General features: G+C 38.8%; 1 protein-coding gene across 2 annotated transcripts; it reads left to right on the top strand.

Annotated features, from left to right (window-relative positions):
* Window positions 1-1,741: 1,741 nt before the first annotated feature.
* Window positions 1,742-20,508, top strand: si:ch73-390b10.2 (Golgi pH regulator). Of its 2 annotated transcripts, XM_034186406.1 has the most exons (14): window positions 1,742-1,986; window positions 3,759-3,818; window positions 4,046-4,149; window positions 4,222-4,328; window positions 4,409-4,510; window positions 4,628-4,748; window positions 6,784-6,864; window positions 9,119-9,231; window positions 10,823-10,911; window positions 16,846-16,938; window positions 17,060-17,155; window positions 17,435-17,524; window positions 17,635-17,700; window positions 19,870-20,508. In XM_034186406.1, exons 1-14 carry the CDS (start codon window positions 1,945-1,947, stop codon window positions 20,074-20,076), a joined length of 1,371 nt encoding a protein of 456 aa, XP_034042297.1. In that variant the 5' UTR covers window positions 1,742-1,944; the 3' UTR covers window positions 20,077-20,508. The 2 variants fall into 2 exon arrangements, with proteins under 2 accessions (XP_034042297.1, XP_034042298.1); XM_034186407.1 differs by lacking the exon at window positions 3,759-3,818.
* Window positions 20,509-22,984: the final 2,476 nt, after the last annotated feature.

Genomic DNA, 22,984 nt, shown 5'->3' with positions numbered 1-22,984 from the left:
TCAGGGAAAAGTTAAAAAGGTCAATGGCCCGGGAATAAAGGATTTCCTCAGCTTGTCTGTTGAACATGACAGAGAGAGCAATCTGCCACTGAACAGGCTTCTCTGCCTGTTTAATGTGCTGTGTAAGGGGTGGCACTTATTGTCCATGATTGACAGGAGTTTGCTGAGAGACCTTTTCTCAGCTACCAATGCTAAGGACTCCAGCTCATTGCCAACCACAGAGCCAGCTTTTCTCACCAGTCTGTCAATACGTCCAGTCTCCCTCTTCTTGGCACTGCCCCCCAGCATACCACACAGCATAAAAGAGAACACTGGCGATGACAGACTGATAAAACATCAATAGGAGTTTACTGCAGATGTTAAAGGACCCCAGCCTTCTCAGAAAATAAAGTCAACTCTGCCCTTTCTTGTAGAGTGCATCTGTGTTAGCTCTCCAGTCCAGTTTATTGTCCAAGTGCAGCCCCAGGTACTTACACGTCTGAACAACTTGCACATTGACCCCCTCAATGTAGACTGGGAGTGAAGGGGATCTAGACCTCCTATAATCCACCACCATCTCCTTTTTCTTAGAAGTGTTCAATTGCAGGTGGTTTGCCCTGCACCACTCAACAAAGTCCTTCACCAGATTCCTGTACTCCCCTTCTTGTCCATCCCTAATACATGCCACAATAACTGTATCGTCAGAAAACTTCAGCATGTGGCATACCTCAGTGTTGTAGCTGAAATCTGACATATAGAGGGTGAACAGAACAGGGGAGAGGACAGTTCCTTGTAGCACACCCGTACTACTGATCACAGTCCCAGAGTCACAAGCCTTCAGCCTCACAAACTGGTCTCATGGTGAGGTAGTCTGTTATCCAGGAGACTAGGTATGGGTCTGCCCTCATCTGCAGTAGCTTATCTCTCAGCAGGGGGGGCTGAATGGTGTTAAAGGCACAGGAGAAGTCAAAAAACATGATTCTCACAGCACCATTTCCACTGTCAAGGTATGAATGAGCTCTGTGCAGTAGTTAGATGATGGCGTCTTCCACTCCTACTTTTTCCCGGTATGCTAAATGTAGAGGATCGCGTGCATGGCTGACTTGGGGTCTGAGGAGGTGCAGTAATAACTGCTGCCGTCACTTGGGCTGAATTGTGGGTTGTGGCAAGTAATGCTGGAGCTAGTTGTAACAGTTGCTATGACTGGAAATGACCTGACCTACTTGGGTTGATTGAATACTGACTGCTTGCTACTTCCTGTTATTCCATGCACACGAACAATGGCATGGTGCAGTATTCAGCACAGTGCAACAGACATCGTACAACAGTAAATACTGGGCATGTTTTTATTCATTCATCTTTTTAAATTTTGTTTCACAAACAAATCATCCACTGTCATAAAATACAATCATTTTATGTTTGTTTATTTTTATTTTTTTTAAGTATTAGTCAAGCAGATAGATGCCTTAGCTTGCTGCTTATGTTGGCTGACCATTATTATTTCTTTACTATTGATCACTAAAAACTACAAAACTCATTACAGCGAACAGCGACCCCTGCTGAGTGGTGAAACGATTCATGTTGAATCGCGAATAATTATCATTTATTTTTGTAGCTTTGTCTAGGTAATGCCTAGGATGTTTTCTATATAGTTGCATTTATTATTTCTAAGATTCAAGTTTTAAAATGTAAAATTTTACTTTTTGTTGGTAGTGTGGCGTCATACATCTTCGACGGAAGCGCGTTTGCGTGATTGGACTCATGTTGATGACGTCATTACTAACGCTGGAGCTTCTTTTTGACAAGTAAACAACAAATGGTTGTAAAATAAGCTGATTTTCCTGCGCCATGACCGTTTCCCCCTCAAAGGCCGATTTTTATTTGTTATCAGCATGAAGTAACGCTGCCTTTGGCGTTATTACAGTTAAACTGACTTTTCCCTGACTACAGGCTGATTTAGTCAACATGTCATTTGTGGTGGATTCAGTCATCATGTTCACCTCACAGGTAAGACTTATTTACAGTCAGTAAAACTAAAGGTGGATTAAATGACTGTCTTTCAACGAGGAGGCGCTAACATAATTTTTTTTCTCATTTAAAGTTAAAAAGTCGTTTGACTGGGACAGGGTGTTTCAAGAAAGTACAACCTCGACAGCAACAACCACGAAAAATACTATCTGTTAAAGGACAAAATATAATTTGGAAAAATAAAGATATCGTGGCTACATTTGACTCAAAACTGTCATTTAAAAATTAAATGGTCTAGTGGTTAAGCGGTGGGCTTGAGGCCAGAGGATCCTTGGTTCAAGCCCTCGCCAGACTGGAAAATCATTAATCTCCCAGTTGCTCCGTTGTGTAGTTGAGCGCCTTGCATCATGTGTGCGAGTGGATGAATGGGTGAATGCGAGGGGGCATCATTGTATAGGGACGTGTAAAAAATTCTGTCCCATACGATATAAAATCTGACTATAAATTCAGAAAGAACATGAAAAACCCTTTAAAATGACACCAAACTCATGTAATTATCTTAAGTATTAAGGAAGTTATTGGCGTTTTTGTGCTGGGAATCGAGCTTGTTTTCCTGGCCTTAATGAATAGATGAAACAATAGGGTCTTTGTGACCCAGTTGGACTTGTTCCTTCATATTTTTCACATAACTTCCTTAATATCCAAGATACATCCATGACATTTTGAGAAATGATGGATTACCACCTGTTCTTCATTCTCTTCATTTAAAATGGTACATCATCTCAACACTGGCAGTCACTGGATTTTGGTGATCGACCAGAATTTTTGTGAAATGGCCAGTCTTTGTGAAATTCAGCAAATTGAAGAGAAATACTTACTCTTTATTCCCAATACATTGATTTTCAATCCCTATTCTTCCTTCCGGTACAATTTAAGTGACTTTGACAAAGCAAAAATAACAAATCAGGTAACTTCTCTCTTCGATTGCCTGTGATGAAAATTCGAACAGGAGGCGGGAGCTGGGTAATTCATCAACCTAAAATTAGATCAGGATATCCCTCCAACAGCCAAGAGCAACACAAACCACAAGAAACTCCCTATGCGACTCCCAAAAATGCGGTCACATGCAACTATGCAGAACCTAATCAAGGCGCTTGCCTACTTGTCCACATTCCTACATTGTAAAGCACTGAGCTTCTGATTCACATGGAAAATGCCATATCAATGTAGTCCATTTGTCAACAAAACAAATGCAATGGCAGGAGTTATAAGAAGAGTATACAGATACCAGACACAAGAAATTTAATCTGCAATACAAATCTTGTTCGATGTCACCCCGGCTACACGGCCAGTGTGCTGAGCCCTGGAAGCCATCAAATCAGGACAAAGGACCCAGAGCACCCAGAGGAAACCCATGCAAACACGGGGAGAACACGCAAACTCTACACAGAAAGGCCACAGGCGGGAATTGAACCCATGACCTTCTTGCCGTGAGGCAACAGTGCTAACCACTAAGCCACCATGCTGCCCATAATAATAATAATAATAATTGTATAATCAGTTATAGCTGTTGTTACATGAATTTGACGGTGTGATTCTTTCTCTTCCTCTTGTCTACTCACTCACTCACTCATCTTCAACCGCTTTTCCGGGTTCGGGTCGCGGGGGCAACAGCTCCATCAGGGGACCCCAGACTTCCCTTTCCCGTGCCACATTGACCACCTAGTCCTGGGTCTTCCCCGGGGTCTCCTCCCAGATGGACGTGGCTGGAACACCTCCCTCGTGTCTAATTTTTGCTTAATCCCTGGCAGGTGCTGTTCTTTGGGTTTGGCTGGTTATTTTTCATGCGACAGCTGTTCAAAGACTATGAGGTACTTGTTAGTGCTGTTTTTTTTTAATTATCAGATGATCGTCAGCATATCTGTATGTACTGGCTCAGATATAGTCTAATAATGAAGAAGAACAACAGTGCACATTCATTTTATGATCATGAAGTACTACATCCTTCTCTGCAAAAACTCATGGCTGACCTCTGGTCTCTCTCTCTCTTTCTTTCTTTCTTTCTTTCTTTCTTTTTCTTTCTTTCTTTCTTTCACAGGTGCGTCAGTATGTTGTCCAGGTTGTTTTTTCCATCACTTTTGCTTTCTCATGTACCATGTTTGAGCTCATCATCTTTGAGATTCTTGGTGCCTTAAGTAGTAGGTAAGTATATACATTTTTGTGGGATACAAGTGTGTTTTTGCTGCAAACAAAGGATTAAAACCTCCCTCACAGTTCCAGGTATTTCCACTGGAAGCTGAACTTGTATGTGATACTGCTGGTTCTGATCTTTGTGGTGCCTTTCTACATCGGATACTTTGTTGTCAGCAACATTCGCCTCTGTAAGTGCCACAGACTTTGGTTAATGGGCCAGTGACATGCCACACATGGTCTGACAGTAAATGGTTTTGTGTCCTTACAGTGCAGAAACAGCGGCTCCTTTTTGCCTGCATGGTTTGGTTTACTTTCATGTATTTCTTCTGGAAGTTGGGGGACCCATTCCCCATTCTCAGTCCAAAACATGGTGAGTGATTCACCTTTAACTCTTGGCAATGCAAACCTCTAGCTGTAGAAAGTATCTGAAGTCAGCAATAAAACAGTTGTGTTGCTTGTTTTCAGTCTGTTGTTGTCTGTTGTTTAGGCATCCTGTCCATTGAGCAGCTAATCAGTCGTGTTGGTGTAATCGGAGTCACACTCATGGCTCTGCTGTCTGGATTTGGTGCTGTCAACTGTCCTTACACATACATGTCTTATTTCCTCAGGTAAAACTTTGGTTTTCTGCAGTATTGCCTTTAACAGTCTATTATCACCATATATTCTGGAGTATATGTTGCATCTGTCACAAACAAACAAAAACACAAGTCGTACCGGAGTATGTCACACCTTTTATTCTGTGTGTGGAACGTAGTTTTTAACAGTGCGTTTCCCTGGGGGTGAGTTTAACAATGGACGGGAATTCAGTGTAGATGTGTGCACTCCACAGCCTGTGGTGTTACTTAACAAAAAGACATTTACATTCCAAAAATAAGAAAGATAGAAAAAAATAAATGTGCGTTTGACAACATATATTAAGTTATATCAAGTTTTGGAGATTTGCTTTGAGTTTGAGTTTAAGGATGATAATTTTAGAATTTTTTATATTGAGAAGCCTGATGGACTTTTTGTATTTGAAATGGCATAAACAAATTAAAATGTGTGAAATATCAAGCGGCCCATTACTTTTGGACGGCACTGTATCTCCAAAAATCATTCAAAGCTTGTCCTTGAGTTTAGTATAGAGTTTAGTAGTAGAGTATTTAAGACCAAAATTAAACAACAGTTTGAAATTAATGCTTTCCCGGTGTGTGGTTACTGAAGAGATGAATGTTTGGCTTTTGAACTGTGCGTCACTAAAATCCAGGAACTTCCAGGCGAGTCATGACATTGGAGAAGAAGGAGGAAGTGATCACAGAAGGAGAACCATTTCCAACAGCCCCATTTGTTTGGTTAGTGATCGGATGGATTTGTGCTTCATTTCTGGAGTTATGGCAGCTGGATGAGTTTGCTGGTGCTGCACGGTAGTATATGTGTCAGAACGGTTAAGTCTGGCAGGCAGAACCCTTTTGATTGGCAGGTGGAACACTTATATTGACGAGTGTGTGTGCACTGTGTCATGCGTCGTCTCCATTCCTCACGGAGACAAAACTGAGTATTTTCACATTTTATTTTATTTTATTTTATTTTGTTGTGGGTCATGGGATAATTTCATTGCATACAGACTGAGATGTTATGAGCAGATGAGGGGCTGTGAGTCTTTCAACTTGCGGCGCATAGCGGCCCACGGTGGAAGAAGAGGAGGCTCCGTTCACAGCAGAGACTCGAATCATCAGCTGCAGATGGTTACACCTGTGCTGGCACTGTAACCTGTCGCAAACTGCCGTTGTCACATGGGGACTTTTCTTCAGCCAGGAGAAGGAATTAAATTATTTTCAGATGTCGTTTTCCAAAATCAGGCTTTATGTGGATACCTTTTCATCAGACTGTGAAGACGATCTCATTGAAAAGAACAGGTAAGACTTTATACTTGTATTTACTCCTTGTGTGAATGGTTTTAATATTTATTACACTACTAAAGCCCAGTACACTAACTGTATTCAAGAAGGAAATAAGATTTATTTTAAAAATAGCTGAGATTTTCAGTCCCTCCTAGGTGCTGTGTCATTTTTCAGATTTGAAATGTATCTGTTTCTAAGAAAAAAACAAACATAAATAAAAAATCCACACTTCCTCATCACTTTTTTCTGATGTCAAGGATAGTAAAACAAACTTAAAAAAATTTTTATCAGTCGATTATCACCACAGAGCTGGGAAAAAACAGTTTATCATCTCCACCTGCATGCCGAAATCGCCTGCATTATTATTATTTTTTTTATAATCGCCATTCTGTGTTCTGAACTCTGCCAATATTGTCACTGTTGTCAGACTGAAGGTTTTCCTCCAAGGTTTCCTATCCCTCATTGCAGTCTAAATAGGGCTCAGAACCATAAGACTGTGTCCCCCACAGCTTCTTCAGAATTACCTTCAGACTGGACTTAAAAAAAAAAAACTCTACACTAGAAAAAAATCGTCCAAAAACAGCTCGACCTCTGCCGTGTTTGCAATTGATTTGGGCTTGAATCAGCAGGTCCTGTTCTCCCGATGATGTAGCAACAATATGGCCGCGGCTGTGGGCTGAAATAGAGCGCAGTCTTCAGACAGCTGTTTATCCTTCACCCGTGCACTTATCACCCACTGTTTTTGTTTTGTTTTTTCTTTCAGAAACGTTACCGACAGTGACATCCTCGCTCTAGAAAGGCGGCTGCTTCAAACGATGGACATGATTGTCAGTAAGAAGAAAAGGTGAGTATATAAACAAGTTGTATATAAAACGTGGCTTTGTATTTATTTATTTATTTATGTCTGTAAGATACTTTAACATTGTTCATCACAGTCCAACAAAACAGGCATTGTAACATTTATTTTTTCGTATGGAATACGGATTATATAGATTAGTTGAGAATAATTTTAAAAAACAAACATTGAATTCATATACTTTGGGAGATGATGGTCTCTACTTCACGCAAAGGCCTGACCTGATGTATTCGTTCACTCAGTCGACACAGAATGTACATCACTCTACCCGTAGGGTTTCATCAAGCAGTGAGATTCGATGGGCTCAGATGATGCCCACCCGGGAGAGAAAAATAAGCTGCAGTTCTGTGACTCTCGGCTTAAGGCTGGATCCAAAAGCGAGCAGGTTCCCATTCAGGTTCATGTTAAAATGGCCAACTTTAGAGTAGAAATAAACATGTTTACATCCTGGTACAAAAATCAGTTTTGGTCTCCATAGATAGTTTCCCCTTCCATGACAACTGTAGGGGACAGGGTGAAGTTTTCTTCAAATTTACCACAAAGTTATGTATAATTGGGGGGCGTGGTCGCTTTGAGTGACAGCAGCTGAGCCCAATGTCTCCACCTCTTGTAATGTGCATACCTCAGTGTCCACTCGTTGCGGCTGCTAGCACTTGTGGATGGCTGTGTGTCCTTTTGAGTATTTTATTCTAAACACCTGAAATAATATGGCTTGTGTGATGAAATATCCTAACAGATCATCTAAGGCATTTCTGCTGCAATATTCACGCTGAGTGAAACTTGTCTTATTTAATGTTGTATGCTAATGGCGTTAGCACTTTTAGCAATGATCGGTAGCTTGATCCGTTAGGTCACTTTCAATTTATTCAATTTATAAAAGCACCAAATCACGACATCGCCCCAAGGCGGTTCACACAAAACAGTTCAAAAACAGTTTAACATGAATTAAGAACAACAAATATAAACCACAATTAAAAACAATAAAATTTAAAAGAATTAAAAAGCAGAATAACACTATATTAACCAAAGTACTGATAAAAAAAAATTTGTCTTCAGTGTTGACTTGAAGGTCTCCACAGTATCGGACTGTGCTATCGACACTGGGAGACCATTCTACAATACTGGGGCACGATAAAAAAAGGCCCTTTGACCTACAGATCTCTTCTTCACCCTCGGGACACAAAGCAGTCCTGCATCAGATGAGCGCAAAGCCCAGAACGGTACATAGGGCTTAATCAAATCAGCTAAGTACGTTGGTGCCAGTCCATGAACAACTTTATAGGCTAATAACAGAACCTTAAAGTCTGATCTCACAGAGACAGGGAGCCATTGGAGGGATGCCAGAACAGGTGTAATATGGTCAGACTTTCTGGTCCTCGTCAAAAGTCTGGCAGCAGCATTCTGAACTAATTGGAGACCCCTGATATTGCACTGCGGCAACCCTGAAAATAGGACATTACAATAAACCATGGACAAAATGGGACGAATCCTGGCTATATTTCGCAAATGGAAGAAGGCACCTCTCGTAACATCCCTAATGTGAAGACCAAAGGACAACACATGGTCAAAAACCATCCCAAGGTTCCTCACCGTGTCCTGTTTGTCATTTATAGGTTAGTCATGGTGTAGCCAAAGTCAGCTCTGCCAACATGGTGACGCCCAGGTGCGGGCTTCATATCAGCTGTTCCGGGTCACTATAGACAACCAATGGGTGGCTTCACCCAGGCTTTGTCCACTGTACATACAGTCTGTGGGTTTCTCTCTACATGTGGTTGTGTAATGTTCTACATTTTTGCAGAATCTTTGTGTATCATTTATTCAGTCTATGATGCAGTGACATCACAGACTGAATAAGTAGCTCCTTATAACCTCTGTTACCTGGAAGTACAGATGACCACACGTAGGTTATAGGTAACATATACATGGACTTAACGTCACCCTTAAAAAAAATAAAAATAAAAAATTATCATGGGACACCTTGATTATCTACATTAATTCACACAGTCCTCACCAGGGGGCAATCACGTCATGCAAAAGTAGAGTCCATCATCTGTCTTTTATTCAATTATTCTCAAAATGTCAGACAGTTAAATCTATTATTTACTAACCTGGACTGTCAGAGGTGAAACAATCACAAATGTCTTTGACATGTCACACCCGGAAACACTATTAGTATGTTTAATAAAGTTCCAAAATCAAATCTTTTGGCCCCGTCTCTGTGGTGTTTCTCTTTCATGAGTAGAATTGCTATGACTCGGAGGCAGATGTACCAACGTGGGGAAGACCAGAACAAACAGACTGGATTCTGGGGCATGATCAAGAGTGTTACGTCCTCCTCCTCATCAGGCAGTGAAAATATCCTTTTCACAAATATACAATAATGTTCAGAATAATAGTAGTGCCATGTGACTAAAAAGATTAATCCAGGTTTTGAGTATATTTCTTATTGTTACATGGGAAACCAGGTACCAGTAGATTCAGTAGATTCTCACAAATCCAACAAGACCAAGCATTCATGATATGCACACTCTTAAGGCTATGAAATTGGGCTATTAGTAAAAAAAGTAGAAAAGGGGGTGTTCACAATAATAGTAGCATCTGCTGTTGACTCTACAAACTCAAAACTATTATGTTCAAACTGCTTTTTTAGCAATCCTGTGAATCACTAAACTAGTATTTAGTTGTATAACCACAGTTTTTCATGATTTCTTCACATCTGTGAGGCATTAATTTTGTTGGTTTGGAACCAAGATTTTGCTCGGTTACTAGTGTGCTTGGGGTCAGTGTCTTGTTGAAACACCCATTTCAAGGGCATGTCCTCTTCAGCATAAGGCAACATGACCTCTTCAAGTATTTTGACATATTCAAACTGATCCATGATACCTGGTATGCGATATATAGGCCCAACACCATAGTAGGAGAAACATTCCCATATCATGATGCTTGCACCACCATGCTTCACTGTCTTCACTGTGAACTGTGGCTTGAATTCAGAGTTTGGGGGTCGTCTCACAAACTATCTGCAGCCCTTGGACCCAAAAAGAACAATTTTACTCTCATCAGGCCACAAAATATTCCTCCATTTCTCTTTAGACTAGTTGATGTGTTTTTTGGCAAATTGTTACCTCTTCTGCACGTCTTTTATTTAACAGAGGGACTTTGTGGGGGATTCCTGCAAATAAATTAGCTTCACACAGGCGTCTTCTAACTGTCACAGCACTTACAGGTAACTCCAGACTGTCTTTGATCATCCTGGAGCTGATCAATGGGTGAGCCTTTGCCATTCTGGTTATTCTTCTATCCATTTTGATGGTTGTTTTCCATTTTCTTCCACGCGTCTCTGGTTTTTTGTCCATTTTAAAGCATTGGAGATCATTGTAGATGAACAGCCTATAATTTTTTTGCACCTGCGTATAAGTTTTCCTCTCTCCAATCAACTTTTTAATCAAACTACACTGTTCTTCTGAACAATGTCTTGAACGTCTCATTTACCTCAGGCTTTCAAAGAGAAAAGCATGTTCAACAGGTGCTGGCTTCATCCTTAAATAGGGGACACCTGATTCACACCTATTTCTTCCACAAAATTGACGAACTCACTGACTGAATGCCACACTACTGTTATTGTGAACACTCCCTTTTCTACTTTTTTTTTTTTAACTAATAGCCCAATTTCATAGCCTTGAATGTGCATATCATGAATGCTTGGTCTTGTTGGACTTGTGAGAATCTACTGAATCTACTGGTACCTTGTTTCCCATGTAACAATAAGAAATATACTCAAAACCTGGATTAATCTTTTTAGTCACATAGCACTACTATTATTCTGAACACTACTGTATATCACGGCCTGTAATCATCATTTTTAGCAGCATTTCTAGAGGATTCTGTCACGTGTTACTCACCTCCTGTGTGTAGTAGATATCCCGCCTTGACCTTTGTCCTCCAGACCTGTCTCTGATCCAGCAGGAGGTCGATGCGTTAGAGGAGCTGAGTCGACAGCTGTTTCTGGAGACTGTGGATCTGCAGGCAACCAAGGTAACACACTGTGGTCTCTAAGTCTGGATTAGTACACAAACTGCAGTACTCGGATTGTAAAAACCACAGATCCTTTATTTGCTAGGTTCATCCATATTTATGTCTGTTTCTACACCCATGACAACATCAGCTCTCCCTTCATTTGAGTCATTTTTTTAAATTTGATTTTAGGGGTAAATTAAGTGGAACAGCCATGATTTATTTTTATTATTTGTGTGTGAGTTAAGGATGTTAAATTAGCAGGAAGACACTAATTTTGTTTTGCTTCTTCACTGTGGCTCTTGGAATTATGAACTCACTGCTGACAAACGGATAGAAAGCACAAGTTCATATGTCTTATTTTATTGACTGTTAAAGCTATAAAAGGAATGTGTGTGAAACAGGTTTACAGTGATGGACCTCTGGCTACTTACGACTCCCTAACGGAACTTACCAATTTAATTTCATCTTCAAAAGCTAATCAGAATGAAAACTTTCAGATTTGCATCACTTTCTTCACTCATGGGTACCAAGGACCATCTGTTCTGCTTAAGAATCAGTCAACAGGGATCAAATCCTAAAACAAATTCTCCGTTCAGAGCCTTTGTTCTTCTCCATTGGTGATGCCATATAGGAGAGCCCACTCCAAATATATGTTCTAATCTCTTAGATCTGGATCTCTACCAGGCTCAGTCAGGTGATACACATGCCCAGAGATTCTTAATCTGTATTTATTTTAAGTATCTCTATTTGAACTTAAACATCTATAATTATAATTAAAAAAGCACGTGTATATCTGTAAGATAATAATTAAGAGCTGTCTGAAAAAGATTGTCTTACAGTTTTATACCTGAGAATATGTTTTTAAATTGTTGGGGAATGTGTTCCATTTAATGGGTCAGTTTTCTGTGTATCCTTTTTTTTTTTAATAAATCTGAGATTCAAAACAGCAAGTAAGAGTTTGATTTGCTTTTTCACAAATTCAACATCCAGGGCGAACCGAGAACTCAACACATGCAGATTAATTCTTTGTGATTCAAGACACCATAATACTTGTTTCTTTGTGCCTTAATATTTAATCAGTTCTGTGCAAAATTGAAACACTTGATTGTTGACTAACACAGAACTCTTCCAGCATGTTTAATCCATACGGGCTCCAAGCTGTTTGAGTTACCATATTTTGCGGAGTAGACCAGGCAAACATGGGAAACTAGTCTAGAATATTTTTTAGTGGCATTTTCTTGTTAATGCTCAGCATCTGTGCTGGATCATTCAGTCATCCTAAAATAAAAAAGATGTGGGTGGATGCTGATGTCAAATTTTACTATTAAGGTCATTTTCAATGCCATAAAGGTCAAAGGTCAAAACCCCATTTTTTTTTTTACATTTTTCTATACATTTTTGCATGCTAAAATGAATACTTACCTTCGCAAAAAACACTTTTTAAAAAGAAAAAACAGGTTATGAATGTTTTAAATCAAAATTGTGTTAAGTTTGGAGCTTTAGATGCTGTAGGAGGCCTATTTATGCTGCCACCTAGTCTGATCTTGTCATGTGATGACATGTATGTTCTTGGTATTCCAAGTTATTTGCAGCTGTGTCCAAAACCCCAAAAATGCAATTAATATTTGCAATTATTATTTTGTTACAGTTAAAAGTTACATAGTCCTGTTACTCACATACGATATCTGTACAAACAACATGAAGCTTGCCTATTTGTGTTATGATCAGTGAATATATAACCATGTTTTTATTTAATTTCTTTGCAGGCATGTAGAAGTACTCCACATAGTAGGTAATTATAGTAATAGCAATGGATTCTGTAGCAATTGTAAAGCGCAAGAGAGACATTTATAATTATATTAATTCATATAGAAGCATTTTAAGGTACATATGATTCCTTGTTAAAATAAGAATGATTAAGAACAGAAAATCTGCCAAAAAGTGATTTTCTGTGAAATGCGCACATTTTAGAGTTTACATTTATGTGTTCAGTTAACAGTTTATGTAACATTATGAAAGCTTATATTAATATTATACCGTGTTTTACATGTTTCCTGGTGATTTTTGTATAAAAAAATCATTTAATTTATTTTTATTGACAAACAAATATGAATTTTTAACTATTTTGACCATGTTTGACCTATTTTGACCTTGAACTTCAAACCTGAGAGTAGCATCCACCCACATTATTTTCATCACTGTATTACTAATTGATCTGCCATGGATGCCTAGCATTAACATTCAAACGCCATCAAAATTATTTTAGCACATGTTGGCTGGTGCACTAGAGTGTAAGTCTGTTTTTTTTAATTAATTAATTTATTTACTAGTTTGTGAGGTCCTGCAACTTATATTCTGGTGTGACTTACATAACAGAAAATCACACATTTGTTATTAATAACAATAATAATAATTATAATGACTGTTTATATCAGTCTTTCCCAGGAATCGAAGCACATTTAGCTATCACATTTAGTCAGTCGGCTATTAATTTGTTTTAGCTGATTTTTCTCAAAATGAAGTTGCTTTGTCTTTGATAGTCAGCCTTTCCAACAAGTTTGGGTCAGATTAGATCAAAACATTTTGGCTTATTTTGTTCCTGCGCGGATGGAGTACAGACCGCCCATCGCAGTTCGGCATGCGTATGATCTTTTGATTAACTGGAAAGTTGACATAATTGTGTGAAGTACAGATTTGTTGTCATGGTGCCTTGTTTTTAAAAGAATAACTGGATAAATCTCAATGTAGATGTCAGTGAAATCAAATTGTGAGCGGAGAGAAAAAGCTGCGCTTTCATGTGAAAAGCAGTCTGCTGTGTCACACTGCTTGTGCTCTGTTAGAGACATCTCGAGAAGCCAGTTGCGAGTCTTGAACCTAGCATGACAATAATTACAAAGGAATATGGGGTAGGTGAGGACATACTATGTGCACTGATCGTGAGTGTGCCCCGTGCCGTCCTCAGCTGAGGGCTTGAAGTGCTCACTGAGCTTCAGGGGGAAAGAAATAATGTTTGCTTCTTTTGCTGAAGGGTATTTATCCTGAAAGTGCTATAGAAATGAGGTTATTATAATTACCCTCTCTCCAGACCGTGTAGACATCTTCAGTTTTTGAAAATAATGTAAAATTACACACTCAGTTTTGTATTTTCTTTCTTTTCTTTTAAGTTACTTTTTATGATAATAGACTATTTTCATTCACTAGTATTGTTCATATAGCAGCTTAATATAACAATTTTATTTATTTAAACATTAAACACATTTTAATTGATCTTTAACTTATTTAAAAAAAATAAAAGTCAAAGTTATGTTTGTCTCCATCTTTTTTGTTTTCTGATCTGATCCATCACTTTGTGATCTGTGCGGTACAGTTCCGCTAATCTGCTAACCACTAATTAGTGAAGTTAACTTGTTTGGTTAGCTGATTAGCATTTTCAGCTAGTGGGCCATTTAGCTTTTGCTAAATGTAGCTCCGCTAACTTTCACTCTGCTAACTTTTTTTTTGCCAGCATAGTCAATAAAACTTAACATTCAAAATCATACATTTTAGTACTTACCTGTTGCATGTTTTGCAATAGTCAAGCGGCTGTGAGGTCAGTCCTCCCTCAGCAGAAGAGAGCGAAGCAGGCCAGCTACTATTGCCCAATAGGGGAAAAAAAGTCATTTACTTTCAACATGCCAAAAGACAGACAGTGGAGGAGACATGAAGCACAAGACACTTTTCACTTATGGTTTTACTCATAAAACACCTAATTCCAGACAGTTTGTTGATATTAACGGTAACCGTGTCATTTTTACATAGAGAAAATATCACACATATGACAAATCTTTTAAAGGAATGCGCTAAATTCTGAAGATTTGAGCTTTTAACAGACACGTGCTGAAAGGCATTATGGGAAAATTCAAATGTCTCTTTCGATCACCCCCCCTTCAAAATGCATCAACCACTGCCATCTACTGGATGGGAGTGTGAATAGCAGCCCGTGTTGGTCGTGATTGAATTACACTTCACAAACAGAATTTTCAGTTTTGTAAATGCCTTTTTTAACAAATGAAAAAAAATGACATTAACAAATACACATTTATTTGTAAAAATCAACACACACGTTACAATAACTTGTGTGTTGGGTTTTACAAATATAAACCAACCACTGAAGGAGACTCATTTTTAAATTACAATACCATCTGAAGCTATAATGGCAAAAACCTCATTGATCTTCCTGGGGTCACAAGTGACCTTTTACAAGTAGTGTTAATTTTGTCAGATGAAAGAGACGAAATGTGTTCGTCAACAACCCTTTTTCCCATGACTAAAACGGGAAGATGACGAGATGGCACCAGTGTTCTAAAACCACTGACTGAAACTGTGAAAATGTGCGATTGTTGACAAATAAAAATGAGACGAAAATGTTTTGCAGGAAATAAAAAATAAACAAAAACCTCCTCCTCCTTTTCGTGTACTACACAAGAAGAAATGCAACATCCAGTCCAGCTGTCATGTGTTTGTGCCAGCAGTTCTTCGATTGTACTGTCGGCTACGTTATGTATCCTCTCGCTGCGCGATTCTGCAAGAATTGTCCACAGCTTCACACACACAATTTTTATTTGTTCATCATTAACGTGCCTTTTTTGTGGGGCAGCCACAAAAAAGTCCACAGTTCCAGTCCACAGTCTGCTGTGGACTGGAACATTAATATCTCCCGCTTCTCTGGTTCATAAACTAAAGTTAGTGTCCCTCATGAAAATAATAATAATGATAATATCATCCTCTCCATGTCTGTGTGTGTTGTGGGATTTGCTGCGGCTCTCTGTCAAGTAAAGGTGGAAAGACGGATCATCCCGCAATCAATAACTTAAAAGCAAATCACTGTTTTAAATCAAATGACACCTCTTCCCAAACATTGAAAGACAAACAGCATACTACTACCGAACAAATCTGTTTTTTCCCCAAAATGAGATTTCCCAGTGTCAAAGTCTCAGTGCTCCAGGCACGAGTATTGTAGGGGAGATTGGAGCCAAAGTAACATTTTACATTTATATCACTCTGAATCTGTTCGGCTATAAGAGTCTAGCTGTAAAAGTCATATTATTTAATGCCAGTTTTTATTTTATTTTATTTTGTTGGTGTTTCTAACAAATATAAAACATCAGGACAAGGGCATCATTTGTAAATGTGTATTTAATCAACAAACAAGACACTTTAGCAAAGTTGAATTGAAGATTCATTCATTCAATTCAATTCATTCAAGATGTTTGTTATTCCAGGCATTTAATCAATATTTCAGCTGTGGAACACAACTGGAATGAATAAGCAAATATTATCTCTGAAATAAATAGAAAAAGACTAAAATGTTTTCTCTAAAACTTGACTAAAATACTTTGAGTTCTCGTTTGACTGAAACTAGACTAAGATGTTGAGACTTTTAGTTGACTAAAACATGACTACCAAAAATGATATGCGAATGACTAAATGTGACTAAGACTAAGAATGAACTTTGACACAAGACTAAGACTAAGTTGGAAAATGGGTGACAAAAATAACACTACGTACAAGTTTGGATTATACTTGCTACACGGATCGGCCGAGCCTTGCAAAATTCTATTCTATGAAACTTTTTCCGATTAAAATGAGAAAAATGGTGCACAAAAATATATGCTTGGGGTCATAAATGATCTCACCCGGTCACTTAAGGGTTAATTTAAAAGGTGATGTCACTGTTGAATACCACTTTAAACAGGAACAGAACATATCAGGGAAATTGTCTGTTGAGATGATTATGATTGGATGGAACAAAAAGCCGTAGTCTTTTGGTCCACAAACATGCTCATCTGAGATGTATTTGCGTGTCTAAATGGTGACATAAGTGTGTGCGACTTACTTTCAAAAAGTAGGTTCAGAAAGAATCCAAGTTTATTATTTTTTTGGCTGTTCTCCTCTATGCTTCCTTATGTTTAGGAGCGAATCGAGTACTCAAAGACATTCCAGGGAAAATATTTCAACTTCCTTGGCTACTTCTTTTCTATCTACTGTGTTTGGAAAATCTTCATGGTGAGAGCAGTGCTGTTTCTGTCACACATGAATCCTCCTCCTATCAGTCACATGTTACTGTGTTTTTATGTGGAGTCAAAAAAAATACAGACTTGAATTGTTTTTTTTAAAATTCTCTCAGGCGACTATAAACATTGTATTTGACCGAGTTGGAAAAACTGATCCAGTGACGAGGGGGATCGAAATAACAGTCAATTATTTGGGCATCCAGTTTGATGTAAGTCCTTCATCTTTACCTGCACAACAACAAAAAGAGAGTCATGTGCGAACCAGCATGCATGTGTAGTTCATTTTTCCCCAGCTGTTATTGTCTTTCTGCAGTGAACTATATCTTGGTCAGTTTTTAATCTTTTTGTCTGTAATATGCTACAGGTGGCACTTTACTTTTGCATGTGTTTAAGTTTAAAATAATAAATGATGCACTGACAGCACTCATCACCCTTTCCTACTTTATTTTACTGATTACTGCCTTTTGTTGTCCTTTTGCTCCTTTCAGGTAAAATTTTGGTCCCAGCACATTTCTTTTATCTTGGTGGGAATAATAATTGTAACTTCCATAAGAGGCCTCCTCATCACCCTTACTAAGGTAAAACTCTCTCACTGCTTTTCCACTTTGCATCTGCTGTAGAAGGGTTTTGAGATGACAAATATGTGACTAATTTTTCTCCTCTGCTCCTTATATTTAATTTTTTTTAGTTCTTCTGTGCAATTTCCAGCAGCAAGTCATCCAATGTCATTGTGCTTGTTCTCGCTCAGATCATGGTGAGTGCTCTTTATGTTGTTGTTATTTAACAGCTGGGCCCTATGCAGTACCACATTGTAATCTAAGCTGCACCAAATTATTTATTCCTACACTTTATCTGTTAAATTAAATTTGCCCATAGGATGGAGCAGATATATCACACACCAGATGATCGTGTTATTGCATAATTCAGTGTCACGAGCAACAGTAGCCTTAGTGACCATCAGGGTCCTGTGATTAGTTGATGGTCTGTTTGTCATCTTCTAATGTTAAGGTCACTGGGTTAACAGTCGAACAAAGCTGCAACGATCAATGTTATATTAATTGACTATTAAATTATTCAACAACTGAATTAATGAACAACTATTTCGATAATCTATTATAATTATTTTGAGCAATTAAAAATAAATAATCCAAATTCTTTGATTTCATCTATTTAAAAATGTAATTTTATTTTATTTTTTGGTTTATTTCCTCCGCCAAGGAAGCTAATGTTTTCATGGGTATTTGTCTGTTTGTAACTCAAAAAGTAACAAACAGATTTCAATGAAATTTCCTGAGCAGATAGATAATATTTCAGGAAATCATTCACTTGTCTTCAACCTCTTAGTCCAATTAAGGGTTGCGGGGGGCTGGAGCAGCAGTCATAGAGCGCGAGGCGGGGTGCACCCAGGACAGAAGGCCAGTCTGTCAGAGAGCCACATAGAGACAAACACATTCACCCGCACGCACACCCACAGACAATTTAAAGTTTTCAGTCCACCTAACCCGCATGTTTTTGGATGTGGGAGGAAGCCGGAGCACCCTGAGAGAACCCATGCAAACACAGGGAGAACAAGCAAACTCCACACAGAAAGGTCACAGGTGGGAATCGATCGCATGACCTTCTCGATCACACCGCTAGCAAATAAAATAACTTATGCACAAAGACACTAACCCAAAGTCAGTGTAATTTATCACATCTGCAACCACCACAGTGCTTCATTCTCTGCTCCCCAATCAAATATATTATTTAGCTGCACACTGTGTAATTTTTTGTCATTGCAACATACTTTTAATCAAATTGATATGACGATTATGCTTTAAAGACAGTGTTAAGAATAGTACGGTAACGTCTCACTTGATTTCAGTTGAGCGGCAGCACTTCACTCACGTCTAAAGAATTCATTATTAAAAAAGAGTCTGTGAAATTTACAGTGAAATCCTGTGAAATCACAACATAAATAAATGTGGATCAAAACTGAACTGTAAATTTATCAGTGCAAATATTAATAATAATATTCATTAATTAATTGATTATAATTAATCAATTAATATATATATATATATATATATATATATATATATATATATATATATATAATTTTTTTTTTTTTTTACAAAATTTTGGTGATCACAGCTGCCAGAATTTTTCTGTAAAAAGGGATTTTTTTTTTTTTTTTTTTTACAGTGTACAGTATGTAAACGTCAAAATATCATCATGAGAAATGAGGTTCATGAGTTTAAACCTACAAGAAGTAGATGTACTCTGAGTGGAGAAATTCAAGTATTTAGCAGGCCTGTAGGACGACGGCAGAAATTCCGGAATGCCTCCCGTTGATGAGGCATTTATGACTATGTTAGGGGCGCCATGGAACAGCAGGGGATTACCCGTGTATATCAAAGGTCATGACAGAAAAATACATTTTTGATCTTCTTGAAAATTCAGCCATGGCTCCGTGACCGAATGTCCTGGTTCTCTGTGGACACTTTCCCACATCCTGTATCCTGCATATCTGTTATTAAAGTTTGAAGGAAATTACACATCTGAAATGAGTGCATCCGTGAGTCGGGGATACAGTACATGGAGCAGAGACTACGAGGTGTGGAAGTCCCAGGAAGAGAAAAAATAACAGGAAGAAGTGAAAGTCACAAAGGTTGACCAAGGAAGAGACTCAAGACAGACAAAGCTAGAGAAGAAAAGTTTACTGTGGTGACCCCTAACCATAATAATCTGAATTATTTATATTTTCTTACATTTTTCACTGACGTATTCTGCACAGGCCTCACTGGAGACGCACCACTTTAACCACAGGAACCAGCCGTGCTACCAGCTTCTAGCACCAGCTTATTGACGCTAACATGGCTTACGCACAGCTCGAGCAAATCCCGCCAAATATCAATGCGTTGTTTCTCTCTGGCTGTTTTAGGGGATGTACTTTGTATCATCTGTGCTGCTGATGCGTATGAGCATGCCATTGGAGTACCGCTCCATTGTGACGGAGGTACTGGGAGAGTTGCAGTTCAACTTTTACCACCGCTGGTTTGATGTCATCTTCCTGGTCAGCGCCTTGTCCAGCATCCTGTTCCTCTATCTTGCCCACAAGCAGGCACCAGAGAAGCACATGGCGCTCTGAGCTCTGACACCACTTCCCAGACAGACGGGGCTCTTAACAGCTGGGGAAGTCCAGACGTGACACGTCAACGCTTGTTGGTATTGTTTTTAATGTATAATGTGGGCAGCCTGTATCGGGTCCACAGTTCCTGAATCAGGAATGTGTAGTGGTTGGAGGCACATACTGGGGAATGTTTGAAGCACATAGGGGAAGAGTGTTGCGGGTGAATTCTGTTTTGTGTAAGAGTTTGATCAGAACAAATGCTCCACGGTGGCAGATTACAGTTTTACCTTGTTCGTTCTATGCACTTAATTTTCACCTGGCAACTGCTTTGTTTTTTTTTCTTTTTTATTGTTGTTTGAGGACACTGGAATTATATGGACTGTATGAAGGCACAATGAAGATCAGCTGTTCAGAATTGTTTTTACAATAAAAGGAAAGTCTTTGAAAGCATGGATTCTAAGTACTGATACTGATTTGCTCACTATTGCGGTGCCCGAAACTCAATAACTGCAATCTGACCATCTTAATCAGCAAATGTTTGTCTACGATGGTACTGCTTCAAATTCACAAACAGATTTGTTTTTTTATTTTACTTTATTTTTTGTTGCTGTGTTTGACGATGAGTAAACAGGAACTGTTCAAACCCAAACCACTGTACACAGGTTTATGAAAATTCAGTAAGGTATGTCTTCCATAATACATTCCAATTCTAAAGTAAAACTACTAGTGTATACTAAGGCATATCTAAAAAAACAAGAGTAGAATAGAGTAGAGTTTCTTTGTTTTTAGGGCTAGTGACCACCCCCTCTTATAAGTAGCTATCATTATATTTATGACAGTTTGGCTGCTGTGGATTAAGGAGGATACCATGATAGATTTTACTCCCAGTCCTTTACACAGTGATGAAAGCTTTCCGATTATTTCCAGAAACCTGTTTAGTTTTTTGGTGGTCCCCCCAGAAACCAGTCCTCTGTTTATGAACAGTTTCGCCTCAGAAACAATGGTCAAAACCCCATAATATTTGGCTTTATTTTGGCTAAATATCTTCTTGCAACATTCGCTATGGTTGTGGCCATCTTGGTTGGATCCTCTGACCAATGATGGTACATTTTAAAAGTTGCACATATGCATTAAGGATTCTGATTGACCACTTTTGAACCACGTGGTCTTCTATGACCAGTTCAATGGCTGACCAATGCTAATGCGCTCAATGTGTAAAAATTTAAGTTTCAAACCTGGAATCTATCTAAAATATGATGGCGAACATTAGAATTCTTCAAAGAGGAGATGATCTAGGCTGTGAGAAAGGTGTAAAGAATAAATTTAAGTGGGCTTGGCTGGAAGAAAAAGATGAAAGATTTTTTGTCGTATTTAAGAAAAAGATCTCCAAGGTCAAGTCTGGCTTCAATTTAGATCCTGCTTGGTCACTAAATATGTACACACATTTCATGTAATTGTACTTCCTGGACATGTATGTGTGCTTAAAATCTTTGACATTCATGCACCAATTCTGGAAATAATTGAGCTCTGCTGCAAAACACCTTTGCTGGTATCCTGTTGCTTCTCTGTTCAGTCGCCAGCCTCCGCTGGTCAATATCGGAGCTTGACTGGATAAATCGACCTTCTAATTTCCACCTCCTCTGAATCCCTTGGCATGAAGGAATGTAAAGGAGCCTGTCTCAACAATGTACCAGTAACAAGTGACACAATCATAGAGTTATGTCGAGTTTATATAGGCTGCATCATGTGATGTCTCAAAGGTTGAGTCGACAATCAGTTCAGTCTAAGCTACTGCTCCGTTGGGTGCACTACTAATGCATTCGCCCTCCGACAACAAAAGTTGAACTGTGTCCTATAGTAAGTCAGTGGACCACTGCCAAATGTCGAGTTCTGCAAGGACAATGGTGTTGTCCGCTGAGCTATGTTGACCTGCATTTAAAACAGGAAATTTAAACCTCAAGAGAATCTGTAACATCGGGCAGTCAGCCCCTTCACGCCATAGTGTGGGTGGGTGCTTACATATGCCTGTCTACATCACATTACCACCCACTGGCGAGTAGTCTTCTTAATAAATCACCTGTAAAATGGGGGAGGTGACGGTCTAGTGGTTAAGGCATTGGGCTTGAGACCAGAAGATCCTCGGTTCAAATCCCAGCCTGACTGGAAAATCACTAAGGGCCCTTGGGCAAGGTCCCGGTGTGTAGTGAGTGCCTTGTATGGCAGCACCGTCACATCGGAGTGAATGTGAGGCATTATTTGTAAAGCGCTTTGAGTGCCTGATGCATTGCACAAAACTTTTGAATGCAAACACAATTTAGAACCCATTATATTGGATCTTAAATTAGATAAATTAGACCCTAAGTTATCTATTTCAGAACAGAAGCATTATTATTTCAACTGGGAGGAAAAAACAAATACACTTAGAAAAAGAACAGTTCACATGACACATGATCATTTATTTGTCTTGGAAGTTATCAAACATAACCTGTTTCTTGTATGAAACAAAGAAATTGAATTTAATTACAAGAACACTCCTCTGTAAAAGATTAATTACAAAACCATGGCCTAAATTAGCAATGTTATCCCTACGACATTGCTTGCAGTGCCACCGCAATTGTACCTGTTTGTGACTGCTTTTTCCCCCCTCTCCACGTAGCAATGTTAGTATGTCTGATCTTATCAGATCTTAGGATCTAAGCAGAGTGGGTCCTGGTTGGACAGGAGCACCAGTAAGGTGAACAACAGCTACGAGCTACTTGTTACAGCTACAGCTACAACAGCTACTTGTCTGATACTTTGTAGGTGTAGCAGCACTGTGTTCTCTAAGAACTTTTGGTCTACTAACGTTAGTGATGGAATAACATCAAGAAGTGAACCGGATCTTCGAGAAGCAACTTATCATTCTTCTTCTTCTGTTATGGTCTTG

Source organism: Thalassophryne amazonica, chromosome 14 (genome assembly GCF_902500255.1).
Source record: "Thalassophryne amazonica chromosome 14, fThaAma1.1, whole genome shotgun sequence".
NCBI lineage: Eukaryota > Metazoa > Chordata > Actinopteri > Batrachoidiformes > Batrachoididae > Thalassophryne > Thalassophryne amazonica.
This window is presented reverse-complemented; position numbering and strand designations above follow the sequence as displayed.